The sequence below is a fragment of the Cervus elaphus genome, chromosome 30 (assembly GCF_910594005.1).
Source record: "Cervus elaphus chromosome 30, mCerEla1.1, whole genome shotgun sequence".
Taxonomy (NCBI): Eukaryota; Metazoa; Chordata; class Mammalia; order Artiodactyla; family Cervidae; genus Cervus; species Cervus elaphus.
In genome coordinates this window covers 17223078-17243215 of record NC_057844.1, presented here as the reverse complement: position 1 = coordinate 17243215, position 20138 = coordinate 17223078, and the positions used below count along the sequence as shown (strand labels likewise).

Genomic DNA, 20138 nt, shown 5'->3' with positions numbered 1-20138 from the left:
CACACCTGATGACACTTATCACACACAATATAAGACACTGTCATTCAGGGAAACCCCTCCCCAAATCAGATTGTGTCCCTGATGTTAAAAAAAAATATGATGTCTTGATATTAATCTCTCATCTCATGTAGATTTGAATGCAGAAGCAGATACCATTAGGGTCTGATATCTGTTTGGCCCCCTCCATTATATTTTGGTGAAATTTCAGATGGGCATATTTTAAAATCCCATCTGTGGCCTCATAATAGCTGTTATCTCATAACAGAAATGCAAAAGGACCTGAAGAATGGAGATCTTGAATAATTGGTCCTGAGATGTAGGCAGCTAGTTTTGTGTTCGTATCAAATTGACTGTGATTAACAGAAACAGACTAAAAGCCCTCCATTACCTTCTCTTTGATTTTCCCACAGAACTTGGAGATTTCACCAATACCACAGAGCCCTGTGGATGTTCCTTCGACACCTCTAAGAGGTATCTCCCTCCTACTTTCATCAGCACACAGACCCCTGGGCCATCACCTCTGAGGCACTGTGGACATCAGGCCTCTGACATCTTGGGCCAAACTCAGCCAGTTCTAATAACAGGGATCACTGTTTAGAAATGAAACAATCATCACGAAAGTTCCTCCAGTGTTTTTAGAGTGTTTGAAAGACTTTTGTACACATTCTCATTTAATCCTCATGGGTGGGATGGGCAGGGGTTTTTAAACCCAGTTTTATGGGTGTAGAAACTGAGGTTCAGATGAGATGTGCATCAGGACACCATGCTGTTAAATAGCAGCGGGAGAACGCGGACCCGCTTCCCAGTTGGCTCAGGGGAGAAGAATCCACCTGCCAATGCAGGAGACTTGGGTTCGATCCCTGGGTGGGGAAGATCCCCTGGAGAAGGAAATGGCAACCAACTCCAGTATTCTTGCCTGGGAAATCCCATGGACTGAGGAGCCTGCTGGGCTGCAGTCCATGGGGTCACAAAAGAGAGGGCTTGAACCCAAGTCTTCTGACTTTAAACCCGGTCCTCTTCTCACCACCCCTCCCCACCTTGGTACCCTCAATAAACACAAGCTGCTCTGTGGAACGTGGAGGGATTGAGTTAAGTAAGATAACCGTTGGTGCGTGGTTGATGCACATATGGTCTGCTGTGTCACCACCTCTGCTTTTTTGAGTGTAGAGGGGAAATAGTTAAAAACCCGAAGCAAAAGACCCTTAACACACTTCTTATGAAAATAATTTTCCATGTTTGCATCTCTTACACTGCAGTGTCATTCATGAGCCAAACTTCAATTCTGCTGAGCTGATAGCCAAAGAGTTATACCGCGTATTCAAGAAATGCTGGATGCTGGCAGAAGTTCATTATCAGCTGGCAGGCTCCCTCGATGAAGCTGGCTCCATAGTAAGTCTCAACAGAATTTGATTTTCAGTTCTTAAATTCTCATTTTGCCTGATCTCCACATCAGAGGTTTCTGTGTTTCCTTGTATGACTGCTGGGCGTTAGGGGAGACTCGAAAGCAAGGATGAATCTGATGTTTATTGGGTGTTTGTAATGTACCAGGGCCTGTGCTCAGCAATTCATGTCTTAATCCTCACATATCTCCTATGGGTAGATGCTATTGTTAATTTAATTTTATTTTTTAAAAATTTTATTTATTTACTCATTTATTTATGGCTGTGCTGGGTCTTCATTGCTAGGCACAGGTTTTTCTCTAGTTGTGGTGGGCCAGGGCTAGTGCAGTGGTTTCTCTTGTTGCAGCACATGGGCTCACTAGTTACAGCTCACAGGCTTAGTTGCCTGTGAAATCTTCCTGGACCAGGGATCAAACCCACGTGCCATACATTGGCAGGTGGATTCTTAACCACTAGACCACCATGGAAGCCCATTATTTTAAGTTTAAGGTGTTAGCTGCAGACCCTCAGTGGGGTTGGTCAGTGGTAGAGCGGGAGTCGAGCCCCCAGGCTGCCTCATTTGAAAGTCCAGGCTGGTCCCCTTGTGGAGCGCACTGCCCTCCAAGCAGGCAGCTCACTGCGGGCAGAGGATGGGGTGGCAGAGGCTGTAATCGGGGCAGGAGAGAAAGCACACCGGAAGTGCAGGGAAGGCGGTGTTCCATGTCATCAGGGGAACTTGCAAAGGCTGAATGGAGATCTCAGGACTTGAGCCAAGTGTCAGGCCAGGCAGAGCGGCAGCAGGTCAGGCAGGGGTGTATGAAGAGCACTCTTGGTGAAGGAGCAGCTGGGGTAAAAGTGACTGGGAGGTGCATAATGCTTCTGGGTTTTGGTTCTTTTGGCTGCATCATCTTAGTTCCCTGACCAGGGATCGAACCTGTGCCCCCTGCAGTAAAAGCACAGAAACTTCACCACTGGACCACCGGGGAAGTCCCCGTGGTGTGTCTGTTGAGCAGAGTCATTTGATGTAGTTGGAGAACATATTTGTGGGTAGTGGGGTATGTTTGGGGGAGGGTTCATCTTAATCTTCCTGGGAAATAAGGCTCAAAAGCGGCCAAACTGTGGAGGATGTGGATGGTAATCGGAGAAGTCTGGAGTTTAGATGCCAAGAGGAAAGTTTCATGGTCGGGGTGGGGGTGGGGTCTGCACCTGTACAAGCTGGGCAGTGTCTGCAGAGAACAATTCCTGGAGAAGGGGATTCAGATCCACAGCGTCTGTCAGCCATTGACGAGGCAGGGTGAGGCTTGGGCTTCTGCTAGGCAGGAAGGCATTCCAGTTCACACTGACCTACTTACAGTAATTCGCAGTCTGGAAACAAAAGAACTAACTAAAAATTCCAAGCAGAGTGATCTCAGCTGGGTGGCGTCTGAAGCAGTTCTCCTGCAGAGGGTTTTAGACACAGAGACGGCTCTGGCCAGCTTCTTTTACTCACTTAAAAGCTGTTTTTATTTTTCAAGGTAAAGGTTAATGCTGGGAACACATCTGAACGTTCTTTTCATTTCAGTTTTTGAAATGTGCTTATTTAAGTTGCTCAACTGAATCCTCTTCTGGGTTATTTATGCAGGTTGTAAATGAAGAACGGGTCCAGAAAGACTTTGAATCCAGCACAGATGTCGTCCAGGAAATTAAACTGAAGTCGAGGATCAGAGGGACTGGAGACTGGGCGCCCCCTAGGTTTCAAATCATATTTAATGTTCACCCACCACTCAAGTAAGTCTAGGTTGCTGCTTGGACCACCCATCCAGTTAGAACACAAGCTGTGATGGGTTCCTTCTGTCTCTTCATGGAGACGGGTGAAGGCAAGAAATAAAACACCAAGGGACAAAGGAAAATTTGTTTTAGGAAAAAGAAATTTGGGCACATTTTTCTGAGTTAGCTTTCTTGGCACCCCATTTACCATGGGCGTTTGGTCTCTGTAAGTTTTGACACTTTGAGAATTTAACTATGTTTCCTTAACTATGAACATTATATAACAATTGAGAAGTAAACAGGCTCATATTAAGTGGCTAATGGTGAACCTTAAAAATATCATACAGTAATTTTAAGACTAGACCACTCTATTTTCTAGGGCAATGTGGAATAAAAAGTCAGTGAATTCATTTTTTTAAAGGAACACTTCATCTTGAGGAGAGCTCTTATAAACTGAACTAACTTATAGTCAAAAAACATGACAGAATGCAAATGAAAACACCTCTGTTCTCTAAGAAGTAACAAAATTCTAAAAGACAAAGAAATAAGATGGTGCAAAAAGGATATACATATATATATATAAATATATATAATAATTTAAAGTAGTGCTGTGCTGAGTTGCTCGGTCATGTCTGACTCTTTGTGACCCCATGGACTGTAGCCTGCCAGGCTCCTCTGTCCATGGAATTTTCCAGGCAAGAATACTGGAGTGGGTTGCCATTTCCTTCTCCAGGAGATCTTCCTGACCCAGGGATGGAACCCGCATTTCCTGCGTTGGCAGGTGGGTTCTTTACCACTGAGTCACCTTGGAATCCCATAATTTAAAGTAGTAGTTTAATTTATTTATTCTGAGAGTATATGACATTATAGACAAAAGTATATTTTAACCAAATGCATTTTTTTTTTCATTCCTCTTGGTTGGTATTTAATACAGTGTGCAAACTGCAGAGTTATGAAGGGTCTGGCGATGGTTATTGCCTGTGCCCCACAGAGGTGCCTTATAGACTATTTTTTTTTTCCTCTTGGGAGAATATGAGGAAGTTCTCTGGGGCTGCTTAGCGAGAACAGTTCCCTCTCCAAGCCTTGGGCGGAGTCACTTCTCTTGACCTGGATTGTCTTTCCTCTGGGATTTCCCTGGGTTCTCTCTAAAGCACACATATTTTTGCCATGCATTTTTACCTTGGCCATTTTTGCTGACCTTAAACTGTATTAAAGTGTTACAACTTCCTCCATATTGCCAAATCCCCTTTGGAATTGCAACACTAACAGTTGAACAGCAAACACTTCAATATTCTACCTTTCACCAAAAATCTTTGACAGCATTGTCTTACAATACCTCATATTTATCTAAATGTCCCTGGATCCATTTGTAAACTTCCCAAGCAAGTTTGGGGATGGTGTCTTGTCCCCCTGAACCTCCTCCCCTGTATTATATGCTTCTAGTTCTCTCAGGAGAGAGAACTCTGTGATGCCCCATGAGAAGTCTCTAAAGACTCTTTGGTGGAACGGTTATTTGTGATACTGACTTCTGCTTTGGTGGTAGCAAAAGCTTTTAAAAGACCCAGAGATTTCAACTAGAAAGCTCTGTTCTTGGGAAAGAAAAATTCTATTTCTTTCCCAAATGAAAAAATGATAAAATTAAGCCCTCAAACTAAGAAAAACATCCCAATGTCAATTTCTCTGCCAATCAGTGAAAAATGCTCTGTTGGCCTTTTCTGAAATATAACTCTTATCATTTTCTGTCCTCAGGAGGGATCTTGTGGTAATAGCCCAAAATTTTTTCTGTGCTGGCTGTGGAACTCCAATAGAACCTAGTAAGTATGGATATTGGGTTGCTTACTTATTAGGCAATGACATTTTTACCTTAAAGCATAAATATCGGTATGTTCATTTCTCTCAAGTGCATGCAAGACAATATACACAGCAACAAATCTTTTATTCAATGGTGATTTGATTAATAAGCATATGAATGAAATTTACATAATTTCATACCCATACTCTTACATTTTTAAATATCATAAGTAAAAAAGCCCCCCAGATAACCAATTTTAGGTTTCCTATTTATCTCTCTATACATCCAAAGAAAGTTGGGCAGTTTGCATCATTAATTTTTTTAATGTTTTTTAACTGTCATGAAAGTCACATAATATAAACCATACTCTTGTTGTTGTTGAGTCACTAAGTCCCGTCCAGCTCTTAGCGATTCTGTGGACTGCATTATGCCAATCTTCCCTGTCCTTCACTATCTCCCTGAGTTTGCTCAGATTCACGTCCATTGAGTCGGTGATGCCATCCAACCATCTCATCCTCTGCCACCCTCTTCTCCTTTTACCTTCAATCTTTCCCAGCATCAGGGTCTTTTCCAACGAGTCGGCTCTTCACATCAGGTGGCCAAAGTATTGGAGCTTCAGCATCAGTCCTTCCAATGAACACCCAGGACTGATCTCCTTTAGGATGGACTGGTTGGATCTCCTTGCAGTCCAAGGGACTCTCAAGAGTCTTCTCCAACAGCACAGTTTGCAGGCATCAATTCTTCGGCGCTCAGCCTTCTTTATGGTGCAGCTCTCACTAGTCCATCCACACCAGTCATGTATGGATAAAGCATGCCCTTTGAACCATATTTAACTGTACAGTTCAGTGGCACTAAGCATACTCACATTGTTGTGCAACTCTCACCATCATTCATCTCCCAAACTTTTCATCTTCCTAAACTGAAACACACTGTCCCCACCCCCTCCCACCTCCTACCCCCAGCCCCTGGCATCTACCAATGTACTTTCTGACTCTTATGAATTTGACTCTTCTTGGTACCTCACATAAGTGCAAGCAAATAGTATTTGTCTGCACCTAATCCTGATGCTGGGAAAGATTGAGGGCAGGAGGAGAAGAGGACGACGGAGGATGAGATGGTTGGATGGCATCACTGACTCGATGCACATGGGTTTGGGTGGACCCTGGGAGCTGGTGATGGACAGGGAGGCCTGGTGTGCTGTGGTTCATGGGATCACAAAGAGTTGGACATGACTGAGCGACTGAACTGATGTATATTGTAAGCTGAAGCTGAAACTCCAATACTGTGGCCACCTGAGGCAAAGAACTGACTCACTGGAAAAGACCCCGATGCTGGGAAAGATTGAAGGCAGGAGGAGAAGGGGATGACAGAGGATGAGATGGTTGGATGGCATTACCAACTCAACGGACATGAGTTTGAGCAAGCTCTAGGAGTTGGGAGTTGGTAAAGCAGGGAAACCTGGCGTGCTGCAGTCCATGGGGTCACAAAGAGTTGGACACGACTGAGCGACTGAACTGAACTGAATGTATATTGGAATACATATTTAAGGTTAACTTAATGTATGTCCTACAAATAGACTGTACCTTCTTTTTTGGGGGGTTGGAGATCGGGATGACGTACGTATACAACTATGAACGAAGCACATGACTAGTGAGAACCTAGCATATAGCACAGAAATGGGGGACGTGCATTGTTTCTGTGCCTACGATGAGAACTTGTTACAGTCACTTCATAACACTGCCCTCTCTTTGGTGAAGAGGCCACTGTGATCTGCACTGTGACTGCCCATTACTCTCCGACTCTCATCTCCCAGCTCTTGCCCCATCGGGTGTTGAGCTCAAGCCACGTGGCCTCCCTGCTGGTCCTTGAGGGTGACAGGCTCACTCCTGACTCAGGGATCTGCATCTGTGCTTTTCTCTCCCTGGAATGCCCTCCCCTGGACACGCCACACGCCCTCCCCAACCGGGGCCAGTTCCTTTCCTTCCTTCCTATCTGCACTCTCACGTCTTCCTTGGCTGGCCAAGGAAGAAACTCTACCTCATCACCCTCTTGGCCACAAACACACACATACACTTGATATTCCCCTTCCTTTTTGTTTTTATTCAAGTCCTTATCTCCCTAAAATACTCTATCTTATTGATCTTCCTTATTATTATCTGTCTCTCACTAGATTCTAAGTTCCACGAGGACAGATACGTGGTTTGTTTTATTTTTAGTTGACTGTTATTCAAGTATACTTGCTTTACAATCTTGCGTTACTTTCTGCTGTACAGCACAGTGAATCCATTATATGTTTACATATATCCCCTCTTTTTCGAATTTCCTTCCCATTTAGGTCAGCACAGACCACTGAATAGAGTTCTCTGGGCTATACAGCAGATTCTCATTAGTTACCTATTATATACATATTATCAATATGTGGTCTGTGTTACCTATTGCTTTATCTCTTGCTCCTACAAGTATGCCTCACACACAGTTGGGACTTGAAAGATATTTGTTAAATGATTGGATGGCTCTCCTAGGACCTAACCAGACTCCTCTGAGAAAGTTTGAGGGAGTGGCCTCAGGGCCTAGAAAATCAGGTTTCACCCAATCAGAAAGGCGAGTTGCCCAGTTGAGACTGGGAATCACTTATTTTGCTGTGAGAGCATCCATAGGTCTGACCTGTGGAAGCCTAGGAAGAGGAGATTTGCTGGAAAGGGTTCCCTTGGCCTTTGATAGGTGTTCTGGGATAGAGTAAGACTTTGAGCATCTCCACCTCAAGAAATAAAAACAAAATGCATAAATCCATCTGAACTTCCTACCATGCCTGCCATGGTAGAATGATAGTGCCTGCCATGCATTACAGTTGGAAATGATTTTCTTTCAATGACTCATCTTCCCAGCTAAAGTCTAGTGGGGACCATATCTCTCCGGTTAACCACTGTATCCTGGTGCCTCAGTAAATATTGAAAGTATGAGTCAGAAACTGAGAAGATGTGTGACTATGATTCCACCAACTTTTACAGTACCTCCCAGAGTTTGTTCAGATGTGAAGATGATTCGTTGATAGGAATGTGCTCCTTCCCTCATGGAGCTTGCTGACAGGATGTCATCAGCCAAGTAAATAACTGGGTGATACTTTTAATGAAAGAGAAAGTCAAGAATGCTATGGGTTTTATAGCCAGGGAACTTAATCCAGACTTATTGGCCTGGGAGTGAAAGGTTGCCTAAGGAAGTGATTGTCCCCAAAGGAGAGAGAGAGAGTGTGTGTGTGTGTGTAGGGGATGGTGGTCACCATATATGTTTTTCAGATCTTTACTGGTTATGTTTTCTCTTCCCATGTATTCCCATCCTTTGTGCAATTTCTGTTTATTTTTTCCTCATGAATTTATACAGGAACTCTTTTAGGGTACTACTTTCCGATAGCATACATAGTGTGCGTTATCATTTATAAAGCATTTTTCATACCTGTGGTATCACAAAATACAATTCTGGGCTGTTTTTGTGGCTTCAGGACAATTAGCCTGAAGAGATTCGGGCTTGTCAGAGTCTTCCTGCCAAGTAGGAGGTTGGGTCTGAACTCCCACCAAATCCCCAGACCTTGAATCTCATGTTCTGTTGGCCACGTGTCAGCTTAAAGGCCCATCTTCCAAATCCAGGAGTGTTTGGGGGAGGGTTCTGTTTTCCAGCACCCGTTCCACAAAAGTGAAGCTCATGACCCTCCATGACTCAGGGCCTCCAGTGTCTGCTGCTCTCCCCGGCAAGGGTTCAGCAGCATGAGAACGGCCATCTTGAGTCTCGACCTTGGGCGGCATTGGAGGCGAGGGCGGGGCGAGGGTGGGTTTCTGGCCTCAGGTGAGCCGGTGCTCATCGTCCCGTGCACCCCTGCAGAGTTCGTGAAGCGGCTCCGGTACTGCGAATACCTGGGGAAGTACTTCTGCGACTGCTGCCACTCGTACTCGGAGTCATGCATTCCCGCCCGGATCCTCAGGATGTGGGACTTCCGGAAGTACTACGTCAGCAACTTCTCCAAACGCCTGCTGGACCACATATGGCATGAGCCCATCTTCAACCTGCTGCACGTCAGCCACGGCCTGTACACGAAGGCCAAGGAACTGGACAGAGTGAGGGTGAGCAGCCACCTTTCCTGGGGGAGGGAGTCCAGCGGCCGAAAGGGCCCTGAGGCACTAAGTGGACGCCTCCCCCCGGCTCCGGGGATCCAGAGACCCTTTCAGGGGTGGACTTACTATCCAGCAGCTGGAGCTTATGCTTCAGAGACCTCCTGCTTAGGCTCTTTTCAAAGCCCCATACCCAGATCTTAGCTTTATGCCTAGTTTTGTTTATACCTAGCTTCTGAATTTTATTATCTTTTAAATGGGGCTTCCCTGCTAACTCAGTCAGTAATGAATCTGCCTGCAGTGCTGGAGACCAGGTTAGATCCCCGGGTCGAGAAGATCCCCTGGAGAAGGAAATGGCAACCCCGCTCCAGTATTCTTGCCTGGAAAATCCCAGGGACAGGGGAGCCTAGTGGGCTACAGTCCATGGGGATGCAAGAGTCGGACACAACTTAGCGACTCAACCACCACCATCTTTTAAAGAAAAATTGTGTGTGTTTAAGGGGTACTACATGATGACTTGTTGTACACATACACAGTGAAATGATTGATCGTCAAGCTAATTAACATATCCATGCCCTCACAGGGTTACCTGTCTGTGTATGTGATGAGAACACCTGAAACTTACTCTCGTAACAAATTTCCAGTTTTTAATACAGTCTCGTGAATGATACTCATCATGCTGTACATGAGATCCCTAGACTTATCCTTGTTGTTTAGTTGCTAACTCGTGTCCAACTCCTTCCCAACGCTGTGGTCTTATCTTAGGTAACTGTAACTCTGTGTCCTGGACCAGTTATCTCCCCATTTCCCCACCTCCTCACTCCAGGATCCACCCTTATAGTCTGTGCTTTTATGTACTTGACTTTTTTAGATTCCCTGTATAAATGAGATCAGGCAGTTTTTGTCTTTCTGTGTCTGACTTCACTCACTTGGCATAATGTCCTCCAGGTATATCCATGGTGTCTCCAATCACAGAATCTCCTTCTTTTGTACATAGTTTGGTGTTTTTTTTAAAAAAGAAGGCCCCAGACATCATGTAAGCTTTAGACTCCCCAAGACCTGGGTCCTTCCTGGGCCCTCTGTAGATCTCTGGACTCAGTCATGGGCCACTTTATAGACTGTGCATTTCAAAGGCTTATTTTCTAGAGTTGTAGCATTTCAAGGTTAGAAATAACATTTAATTTTGACTTATACATTTCCAGTGTTACTTATCACATTACACTTTCCCCCTCCCCCTGTTTGGTTTCTCACATTAGGAAATCCAGGAGCAGTTATTTCATATCAAGAAGCTGTTGAAGACCTGCAGGTTTGCTGAAAGGTACCACTGCTGGCTGGGATGGGCTGGGTTATGAATGGGAGGTCTGATAACCTCCACACTCTTGCTGGTCCTCTGTGCTTTGTGGTCCATCTCCACCAGTGCACAGCGATCATCTCATGCCTCTCCTTGGGGATATAGACACTCTCTTGAATGTTGCTAAATGTTCTTACTCACTACCAGGGAATTTAACATGTTAAGAAGAATGGACCAGTATAAGTATAAAACAACCCTAGGCAGTGGAATTTTATTATTGTTTTGGAAAAAAAAATGAAAGTGAAAGTCTTTCAGTTGTGCCCAACTTTTGTGACCCCATGGGCTGTAGCCCACTAGGCTCCTTTGTCCATGGAATTCTCCAGGCCAGCATACTGGAGTGGATAGCCTTTCCCTTCTCCAGGGTATTTAAGTTGTGATAAAATACACATAACATAAAGTTACCATCCTAACCCTTTTTAAGTGCACAGTTAAGCGGTTAGGTACATTCATGTTGCTACCATCATCACCATCCATCCACAGAGCTCTTTTCACTTTGTAGAACTGAAACTGTTTACCCACAGTAGTTCTCCATCCTCTGTTCCAGCCTGTGGGAACCACCATTCTCTTTTCTGTCTCTATGATTTTGACTAGTCTAAGTACCTCATATGAGTGGAATCATACGGTGTTTATTGTTTTGTGCCTGGCATTTCATGTAGCATCATGTCTTCAAGCTTCACTCACGCTGTGGCCTGTGTCAGTACTTCCTTTGAAAGGCAGAATGATGTTGAATATACATACATTGTCTCTATATTCCATCTTTTGTTGACCGATCCATCCACCTTGGGTTGCTTTCTTTTGGTTATTGTGACTAGTGCTGCAGTGTTCATGGGTGTACCAGTGCCTTTTAAAACACTCTGATAAAGAGGCGTGCCGACTTTTACAGGGTCTATAGTATTCTGTACTATGATGTGGTATTCATTTAAGTATTGTCCTATTACTGAACACCTAATACATTTTAAATATCTTTTGTTATCAAAAAAAAAAAAAAAACACCTAAACACTAAGCTTCAGCTGAATCTCTGACCACATCCCTAGGTATGTCCTGAGGATGATCTTTTAGAGGCCATGGCCATAAAGGCCCAGGCATGAATTCATTTAGCAGAGATATTTTTAAGAGGAGGAAAAGTAGGTTACTCAAGGAGTTAGGATTATTTGTTATAATAGCTGAGATCATAATGTTAGTCTCTCAGTTGTGTCCAACTCTTTGTGTCCCCATGGTGTGTCCATGGGAATCTCCAGGCAAGAATACTGGAATGGTTGCCATTCCCTTCTCCAGGGGATCTTTCCAACTCTGGGATTGAATCAGGGTCTCCTGCATTGCAGGTAGATTCTTTAGCATCTGAGCTACCAGTTGGGATTATAGGTTTTTAAAAAATTTTGTTCTCTTTTAAAGCTGCTTTCTAGTTCTGATCTTTATTTAATGATGCACTACTTCTGAATTACATTTTTGGGGGAGGAGCTTGTCCTTTATAATCATTTGGCCTTGAGCTATACCTCCTGGCTTTGGGGTGAAAAGATAGTTTCTCCTCAGGGCCTCAGTTTTCTCTGTAACATGAACAATATCCACAGTTCTTACCATCTGCAAATATGTCTTGAACATCCACTCTGTGCCTCAGATGAAAAAGCAACAGGACACGTGTTCCGGGGGAGTCTGGGGAGGAAGTCAGCACAGAGAGATCATTGCCAAAGCGTGTGCCTGTGCACGCGCTCCTGAGGGCATGGGGGAGGGCAGCACGTAGTTTTTAAGGGACAAGGTGGGGAGGCCGGCAGACAAGGCTTCCTAAGGACAAAGCCAGAGCTTGAAGAGCAAGTCAGAGCAAAAGCGAGGGTTCAGGGACCCTTCGGCCGAGGAAATAGTGTGAGCGAGGACCACCCATAGCTGGGCAGAGAATTAAACTGGGTTTAGCATCCCCAGAGCATCAGGTGCAGTGTAGGCTTGGGAATGCAGTGCATGGTGATGCTGCTGACTGACATAGGGGTTTCAGAAAGAGATCAGGGGGGCTGGGAGAAGATTACATACTGTTCTGAATGCCCTTGGGACATCCAAGTACCTTTAACTAGAGGCACTTGGATTGTGGTTGTTGCTTAGTCGTGTCCGATTCCTTGTGGGACTGTAGCCCGCCAGGTTCCTCTGTCCCTAAGATTTCCCAGGCAGGAATACTGGAGTGGGTTGCCATTTCCTTCTCCAGGGGATCTTGCTGACTCAGTTGGATGCTTGTGTCTTAATATCAGTGCTGGGCCTGAGATTTAGGAGTCATAGCATCAATAACTCTCCTGAGATATCCATCAGTCACACTGATGGACTTGAAATTGAGCTGGAGTTGAATAAAGTGGTTGTTATTATCTCAGTACGTGTTGTCAGGACTCAAGAACCAAATTTTAAGTTTTCTTTCACTCAAAGTGTACATGGGCAGCTGTCAGAAACACTTTTCTCATTCAGCTTTTTGAAATCATTATTTACGGAATTTTAACTTCCTGGCTTCCAAGCAAAATTTGCAAAATATAAAGTAGGGAGTAAGATTAACTTGTTCCTGGGACTATTTTTTTTTTAAGTTGAGTTGAAAAATTTCAGTTTTGAGAGCCAGGAAAAAACAAACCCTTCTCCCCAGTCCCGGGTTCCTGCCCCGACCTGTGTGGGTGAGTTTCTGATTTCCTCTTGGTTTTCTCTCCGGAAGCACATTGAAGGAGTTTGAGCAGCTTCCAGGACACTTGACGGAGGCACTCCACTTGTTCTCCCTGGAGGACATGGTCAAGGTCAAGAAAGGGCTGCTGGCGCCCTTGCTCAAGGACATTCTGAAAGTTTCCCTCGAGCACGTGGCCAGCTGTGAGGTGAGAGCTCCTTGCCCCGGCGGGTGTGTCCCTGGGCTGTCCTTTCTGCGGCCGATCCTGGGTGGGCTGTTCTGCACTTGCCTCCTTTACCCTCACAAATTGAGGAAAGTGCCAGCAACACTTTCCATCGCCGTAGTTAGTCACTAAGTCGTTTCCGGCTCTTTGCGACCTCATGGACTGTGGCCCACCAGGCTCCTCTGTCCATAAGATTTTCCAGGCAAGAGTACTAGAATGGGTTGCCATTTCCTTCTCCAGGGGATCTTCCCAGTCCATGGATTGAACCCACGTCTCCTGCATTAGCAGGCTGGTTCTTTACCACTGAGCCCCCAGGGAAGCCCCTGCACTATTTACAGATGAGTGAAATGAGGTGCAGAGCTGTTCAGTACCAGACCAAGAGTGTCCTGCTGGAATGCAAGCCTGGGCCAAGTGACTGGTGGTCTGAGCACCCAGCCCGGCGAGTGGCCTCCTTCCATTCTCGTCTGCTCTGATGTGCCAAGTGCAGCCGCATAGACTCAGGATCCAGTGGGACAGGAGCTCTGTGTCTTCACGGGCTGATGAATTACAGGGGAGCTCCCAGAAATAAAATGAGATCATTTAAGAACACATGTTGAAAATCATGATCTTTCTCTGGTGCCTCAAACTACCCTGATGCAGTTGTCCACACAAAATGGACGCACATATGCTCTGATCCATCCATTGTGGCAGGAGATAGTATTCTATTCCTTCTAGAGGCTGGAATCACAGACACTTAAAAAATGATGTTTTTGAAACTGTATATCATTAGAACTCTTGTATAGTGAGAGGAGTTTACCATCTTGGCTTATAGAATACCAAACTGAAATTTTTCTTTCATCTGACATAGACAGGCTTTTTAATTGTTACTTGTATCCATGACATTCAGTGGCCTTCTGCAAATATGATATGTTGCCTAGGCCTATCTTTTGTCCTGTGAAGAACGTTTCATTTTGACTTCTATGAAAATTGCAATTCACAGATTTATATAAACCTTTTAAATGCAGAAACTTGTTGCTTCCACAGCCAATTTAGGGGATTTTAGAATAACAAATTTCAGTACCTGGGGTGGGGGAGTGTGAAAATCTGGTGTTTCTAGAGTTCTGTGAAAGTGGAACTCCGTTTCTCCATCGGGAGAAACGTTACCCGTGAAGACTCACTTCTGGCTCCTATTCTTACAGCTGTGTCAAGGAAAAGGCTTCATCTGTGAATTTTGCCGGAGTGCAGCTGTCATTTTCCCATTTCAGACTGCAACGTGTAGAAGATGTTCAGGTATCTTAATACCATAATACCGTAAGCTTAATAGCAGTATAATAACATAAGCACAAAGTTTGTTAACTTAAGCACAAAATTAACTTAAGCTTGAAAGTGAAAGTCGCTCAGTCGTGTCCAACTCTTTGTGACCCCATGGACCCATGGAATCCTCTAGGCCTGAATACTGGAGTGGGTAGCCTTTCCCTTCTCCATGGGATCTTCCCAACCCAGGGATTGAACCCAGGTCTCCTGCATTGCAGGCAGAGTCTTTACCAACTGAGCTATCAACTTAAGCTTAATAACTAAAGCATAGTGTTATTTCCTTAAGGTATAATGATGCTAGTGTGTGCTTCTCTGTTGAATTGGAGCTGGTAAAGTTTTGGGTGCACGGGGAGGAGGTGTGAGTGGGGCGGGGATAAAGGATGATGTCTCAGGGAACAGGGTTCAGAGATAGGAGGTGGCCCTGTTTGGCCTATCCCCCAGTTCTTCTACATCAGGGCAAGTTACAGCTGCACCTGTTTTGTAATTGAATCACAGTCAACCCCAAGTTCACTGCAGGGGTCCCCAACCTCTGGGATATAATGCCTGATGATCTGAGGTGGAGCTGATGTAATAATAATAGAAATAAAATGCACAATAAATGTAATGCAGTTGAATCATCCCCAAACCATCCCTGACCCTGACCCATGGAAAAATTATCTTCTACGAAACTGGTCCCTGGTGCCAAAAGTTTTCGAACCGCTGCCCTAGGGTTTGTTCTCAGGCTCCACACCCACGAGGGTATGAAGGCAGCAGCCTGGGCCAAGGAAGAAGTTGAAGATGGTATGGTTACCATGAAGTCTCAGTGCATCTCTCAGGGGACTCTAGAGCTGGGGTGGATTTTCAGCATTTTCCCAAATTAGGGACAGAGAGCCAGCCAGGCCTTTAGACCTCATATTGACCAGTCACTGGATGTGGCCTGGGACCAGCAAGGGGGCGTAACCTTGATCGAGGCAGCTCTGTCTGGTTGGGGCCATTTCCAGAGAAGGGATGTCGCCTCCTGAGCCATCAGCCACCAGCTCTCCCGGCACCCGCGATGGATGGTGTTTGAGTGGATCTGGGAGGCACTGCAGTCTGCTGCCCAAGCTCTCTCGGCCTGTTTCACTGGTCCTCATGGCCTTGTTGTTGTTTTTGTTTAGTTGCTAAGTCGTGTCTGGGTCTTTGTGATGTCATGAACTGTAGCCTACCAGGCTCCTCTGTCTATGGGATTCCTCAGGCAAGAATATGGAGCAGGTTGCCATTTCCTTCTCCAGGGTATCTTCCCAATGCAGGGATGGAACCCGTGTCTCTTGCATTGGCAAGTGGATTCTTTACCACTGACCCACCAGGGAGGCCCATCCTCATGACCTGCTGGGGACAAGTCCTCCTGTCTTCAGGTCCTCTCTCCCCAGGCTGGGGATGAGCGTCTATTACATATTGGAGAAACCAGTTACCCATTTGCTGACGGCTCTCCTCCTTGCTTGCAGCATGCAGAGCTTGCTTTCACAAGCAGTGCTTCCAGTCCTCCAAGTGCCCCCGGTGTGCGAGGATCACAGCGAGGAGAAGACTTCTGGAAAGTCTGCCCTCTGCAGCGACATGATGTACTTGACTATAGCGAGAAAGACCATGCAACATGCCTTACGATCATATCGCTTGTGTCTCCTGTTGATAACATTGTTTTGACTATTGTCTATTAAGAAAAAAGATGACCAATATTCTCTTTATTATATATATTTAATATTTTTGGAGACTGTGGATTCTTTGTTATTAAGAGTAAAGTTGTTACTGGTGCCAAAGAATGCTCAAACTACCGCACAATTGCACTCATCTCACACACTAGTAAAGTAATGCTCAAAATTCTCCAAGCCAGTCTTCAGCAATACATGAATCATGAACTTCCAGATGTTCAAGCTGGTTTTAGAAAAGGCAGAGGAACCAGAGATCAAATTGCCAATATACGCTGGATCATTGAAAAAGCAAGAGAGTTCCAGAAAAACATCTGTTTCTGCTTTATTGACTATGCCAAAGCCTTTGACTATGTGAATCACAATAAACTGTGGAAAATTCTGAAAGAGCTGGGAATCCTGACCACCTGACTTGCCTCTTGAGAGACCTGATTGCAGGTCAGGAAGCAACAGTTAGAACTGGACATGGAACAACAGATTGGTTCCAAATAGGAAAAGGAGTACATCAAGGCTGTATATTGTCACCCTGCTTATTTAACTTGCATGCAGAGTACATCATGAGAAACGCTGGACTGGATGAAGTGCAAGCTGGAATCAGGATTGCCGGGAGAAATATCAATAACCTCAGATATGCAGATGACACCACCCTTATGGCAGAAAGTGAAGAAGATCTAAAGAGCCTCTTGATGAAAGTGAAAGAGGAGAGTGAAAAAGTTGGCTTAAAGCTCAGCATTCAGAAAACTAAGATCATGGCATCCGGTCCCATCACTTCATGGCAAATAGATGGGGAAACAGTGGAAACAGCAGCTGACTTTATTTTTCTGGGCTCCAAAATCACTGCAGATGGTGACTGCAGCCATGAAATTAAAAGACACTTACTCCTTGGAAGGAAAGTTAATGATCAACCTAGACAGCATATTGAAAAGCAGAGACATTACTTTGCCAACAAAGGTCCATCTAGTCAAGGCTATGGTTTTTCCAGTGGTCATATATGGATGTGAGAGTTGGACTATAAAGAAAGCTGAGTGCCGAAGAATTGATGCTTTTGAACTGTGGTGTTGGAGAAGACTCTTAAGAGTCCCTTGGACTGCAAGGAGATCCAACCAGTCCATCCTAAAGGAAATCAGTCCTGAATATTCATTGGAAGGACTGATGCTGAAGCTGAAACTCCAGTATTTTGGCCACATGATGCAAAGAGCTAACTCATTTGAAAAGACCCTGATGCTGGGAAAGATTGAGGGCAGGAGGAGAAGGGGACGACAGAGGATGAAATGGTTGGATGGCATCACCAACTCAATGGACATGGGTTTGGGTGGACTCTGGGAGTTGGTGATGGACAGGGAGGCCTGGCATGCTGCAATCCATGGGGTGGCAGAGTCAGGACTGAGCAACTGAACTGAACTGAACTGTTACTGGTGATTTTGTTTACAAATGTTCAATGTTTTTGCTGCTACTGGTGTTTTTTTTTTTTTTTTACGGTTTTTGATACTTCTTAAATTGTATTTGGATGGTTGTATTTAGCTAATGGTGGAGCCTATTTTTTATGAATTGTAACTGACAAGATGATTACTCAGTTCCTATTCCTATAAAGCTTGTTTTGTGAAAGAAATGGTACTTTCAATGAACAAAAACTGTAAGCAAAAATCTGTCTTCTCAGGCTTTGTTTCTGATCTAAATTCAATTTTGTAACTGTATCATAGAGACTTTACTTCTTCCAGGATTTGTGTCGGGGTATGCCTTACTTTTGCAGTTACTTGTGTGTATGGATGGATGAATTTTGAGTTGCTTAGCCGTGCATGGAGGTGCTATTTGAAGTACTTGCCTCTAGGTGGCGCCCTTCAAAGGGCACAAATCAAACCTCTTGTCAACTCTATTCCACAGATTCAGGGGATGTGTGGGTGACTAGAACTTTATCCCTGCCTTTCAGAACTTTGTCTTGTAGATATAAAATTGAACATAAAGTAGTTGAAAACATAAATAAGCTATTTACGTCTTCAAATATAGGAGAAATGCTGTTAATGAACAATGTGATGCTAGTAATAACTACAATCACAGATGTTCCATTAACAAGCTTACGTGAATCACTAAACCTTTATGAACCCCTTTTTCCTATCATTTCTTATATTTGCATGCTTTCTTGAAACATGTGAGCTTATTTTTTCTTCCATCTCCTATATACTTTCTCCTGCTTGGGAAAGAGCCCTGGGGCTGGGTCCCTTCTCCGCACATCTTTAGTCTGGAATGTGGTGTCATATCCCCAGGATTCCCATGCCCTAAGTAAACCTGCTCAGGATGAACTTGTCAAACATCACTGGCTGGCAGTAAAGTGGGACAGGTGGTTCCCTCGCCCCACCCAGCCCTGTGTATGTGTGTGTTTCGTTCAGTGGGTTAATATTGTTGTTTAGTCACCAAGTCGTGTCTGACTCTTTGTGACCCCATGGACTGTAGCCCGCCAGGCTCCACTGTCCATGGGATTCTCCAGGCAAGAATACAGGAGTGGGTTGCCATTTCCTCCTCTAGGAGATCTTCTAGACCCAGGGGTGGAACCCACATCTCCTGCATTGGCAGGTGGATTCCTTACTGCTGAGCCACCGGGGTAGCCCTGGGGTGAAATTGAGTCCTTGCAAGAAATGAGTGTCTCCTGTAAAACTGGTATTCTCTCATTCTATCCATGTCTTCTTGTCCCAGGTACCTCTGCCAAAGCAGGGTCCCTTTTCATTATTTAAGCTGGGTCTCTTTTAAATAGAAATTTAGGCACATAGATAGACAGGGAAGCCTGGTGTGCTGCAGTCCATGGGGTTGCAAAGAGTCGGACACGACTGAGCAACTGAACTGAGGATAAGATAAGTGAGATGAAATTTAAGACAATGTTTTATTATTTTAAAATATTTTATTTATTTATTATTTGGCTGTGCTGGGTCTTAACTGTGTCATGTGGGATCTGATTCCCTGACCAGGGATGGAACCCAGGCAACCTGCATTGGGAGCGAGGGGTCTTAGCCGCTGGACCACCAGGGAAGTTCTGATCATGTTTTAGTCTTGCCCATAACTTACATTCCCTCTTAGGAACTCAGAGGCCGAGGGACATGTTGATATTCCTGAGAACAGCTCCACGAGGTTCATGTCATTATCTCCTCTTTGCAGGTGAGCACCCTAAGACTTAGAAATAACTTCCCTAGGTTCCCACAGGTAGTGTAATTCTGCCTGCTTCCAAAGACTGTGTCACAGCCTCCACTTCTTCCGTGGTCTCGTTTGGAGATGATAACAACAAAAACAGCTTTAACTTGTAAGAGCTGGTCACACCCAAGTTGGTGGCATTGTGCCGAATGCGTTCTCCCATCCTTCCCTTGTGTGTGTTTATTTGCGGGAGGTGATGTTGCTTGAAGGGCTCTGCATTCAGGCTGCCATGTCTGTAAGGCACTGGTGAGTGTGTGGGTCTGTGTGAGTGTGTATTTGTGCCTGCGCACGGGTGTGTGACACATCTTCAGTGTTGAGGAAGAGTGTACCGGAGCTACCCAGGAAGTGATACTTGTGAATTTTTGTTTTGAGGGAGAATGTAGCCATTGGAATAGCCAGTCTACAGATCTGACTGGACTGTGGTTCCTCCCAGCTGTGGTCATAGAGGCTTCATCTCAGTAAGGTACCTGTTGGAACAGAGAAGTGGCCTGAGCTCACGTGCAGCATCTTGGAGGGAAGTAATTTCTCGTGACTTTTGTTGTTGTTTGGTTTCTAAGTCGTGTCTGTCTTTTGCAACCCCATGGACTGTAGCCCACCAGGCTCCTCTGTCCACAGGGTTTTCCAGGAAGAATACTGGAGCCATTTGCCATTTTCTCCTCCAGGGGATCTTTCCAACCCAGGAATTGAACCTGAGTCTCTTGGGTCTTGTGAGGTTGGCAGGCGGATTCTTTACCACTGAGCCACCTGAGAGGCCCTTGTTGTGACATAGATTGCCCTCTAATAGGATTTACTCCC

The 20138-nt window shown here is 44.9% G+C and overlaps 1 protein-coding gene across 6 annotated transcripts in view; it reads left to right on the top strand.

Moving 5' to 3' along the window:
* Positions 1–16396, top strand: part of RUBCNL (rubicon like autophagy enhancer) — a 39010-nt gene extending 22614 nt beyond the window's left edge. For all 6 annotated transcript variants that reach the window (XM_043892136.1, XM_043892141.1, XM_043892140.1 and 3 more), the window contains exons 6-14: positions 411–471; positions 1257–1389; positions 3001–3146; positions 4875–4939; positions 8791–9029; positions 10274–10335; positions 13044–13197; positions 14391–14481; positions 15969–16396. In XM_043892136.1, coding sequence (XP_043748071.1) covers positions 411–471; positions 1257–1389; positions 3001–3146; positions 4875–4939; positions 8791–9029; positions 10274–10335; positions 13044–13197; positions 14391–14481; positions 15969–16081 — 1064 coding nt within the window. In that variant the 3' untranslated portion in view covers positions 16082–16396. The remainder of the gene's footprint in view (positions 1–410; positions 472–1256; positions 1390–3000; positions 3147–4874; positions 4940–8790; positions 9030–10273; positions 10336–13043; positions 13198–14390; positions 14482–15968) is intronic.
* Positions 16397–20138: the final 3742 nt, after the last annotated feature.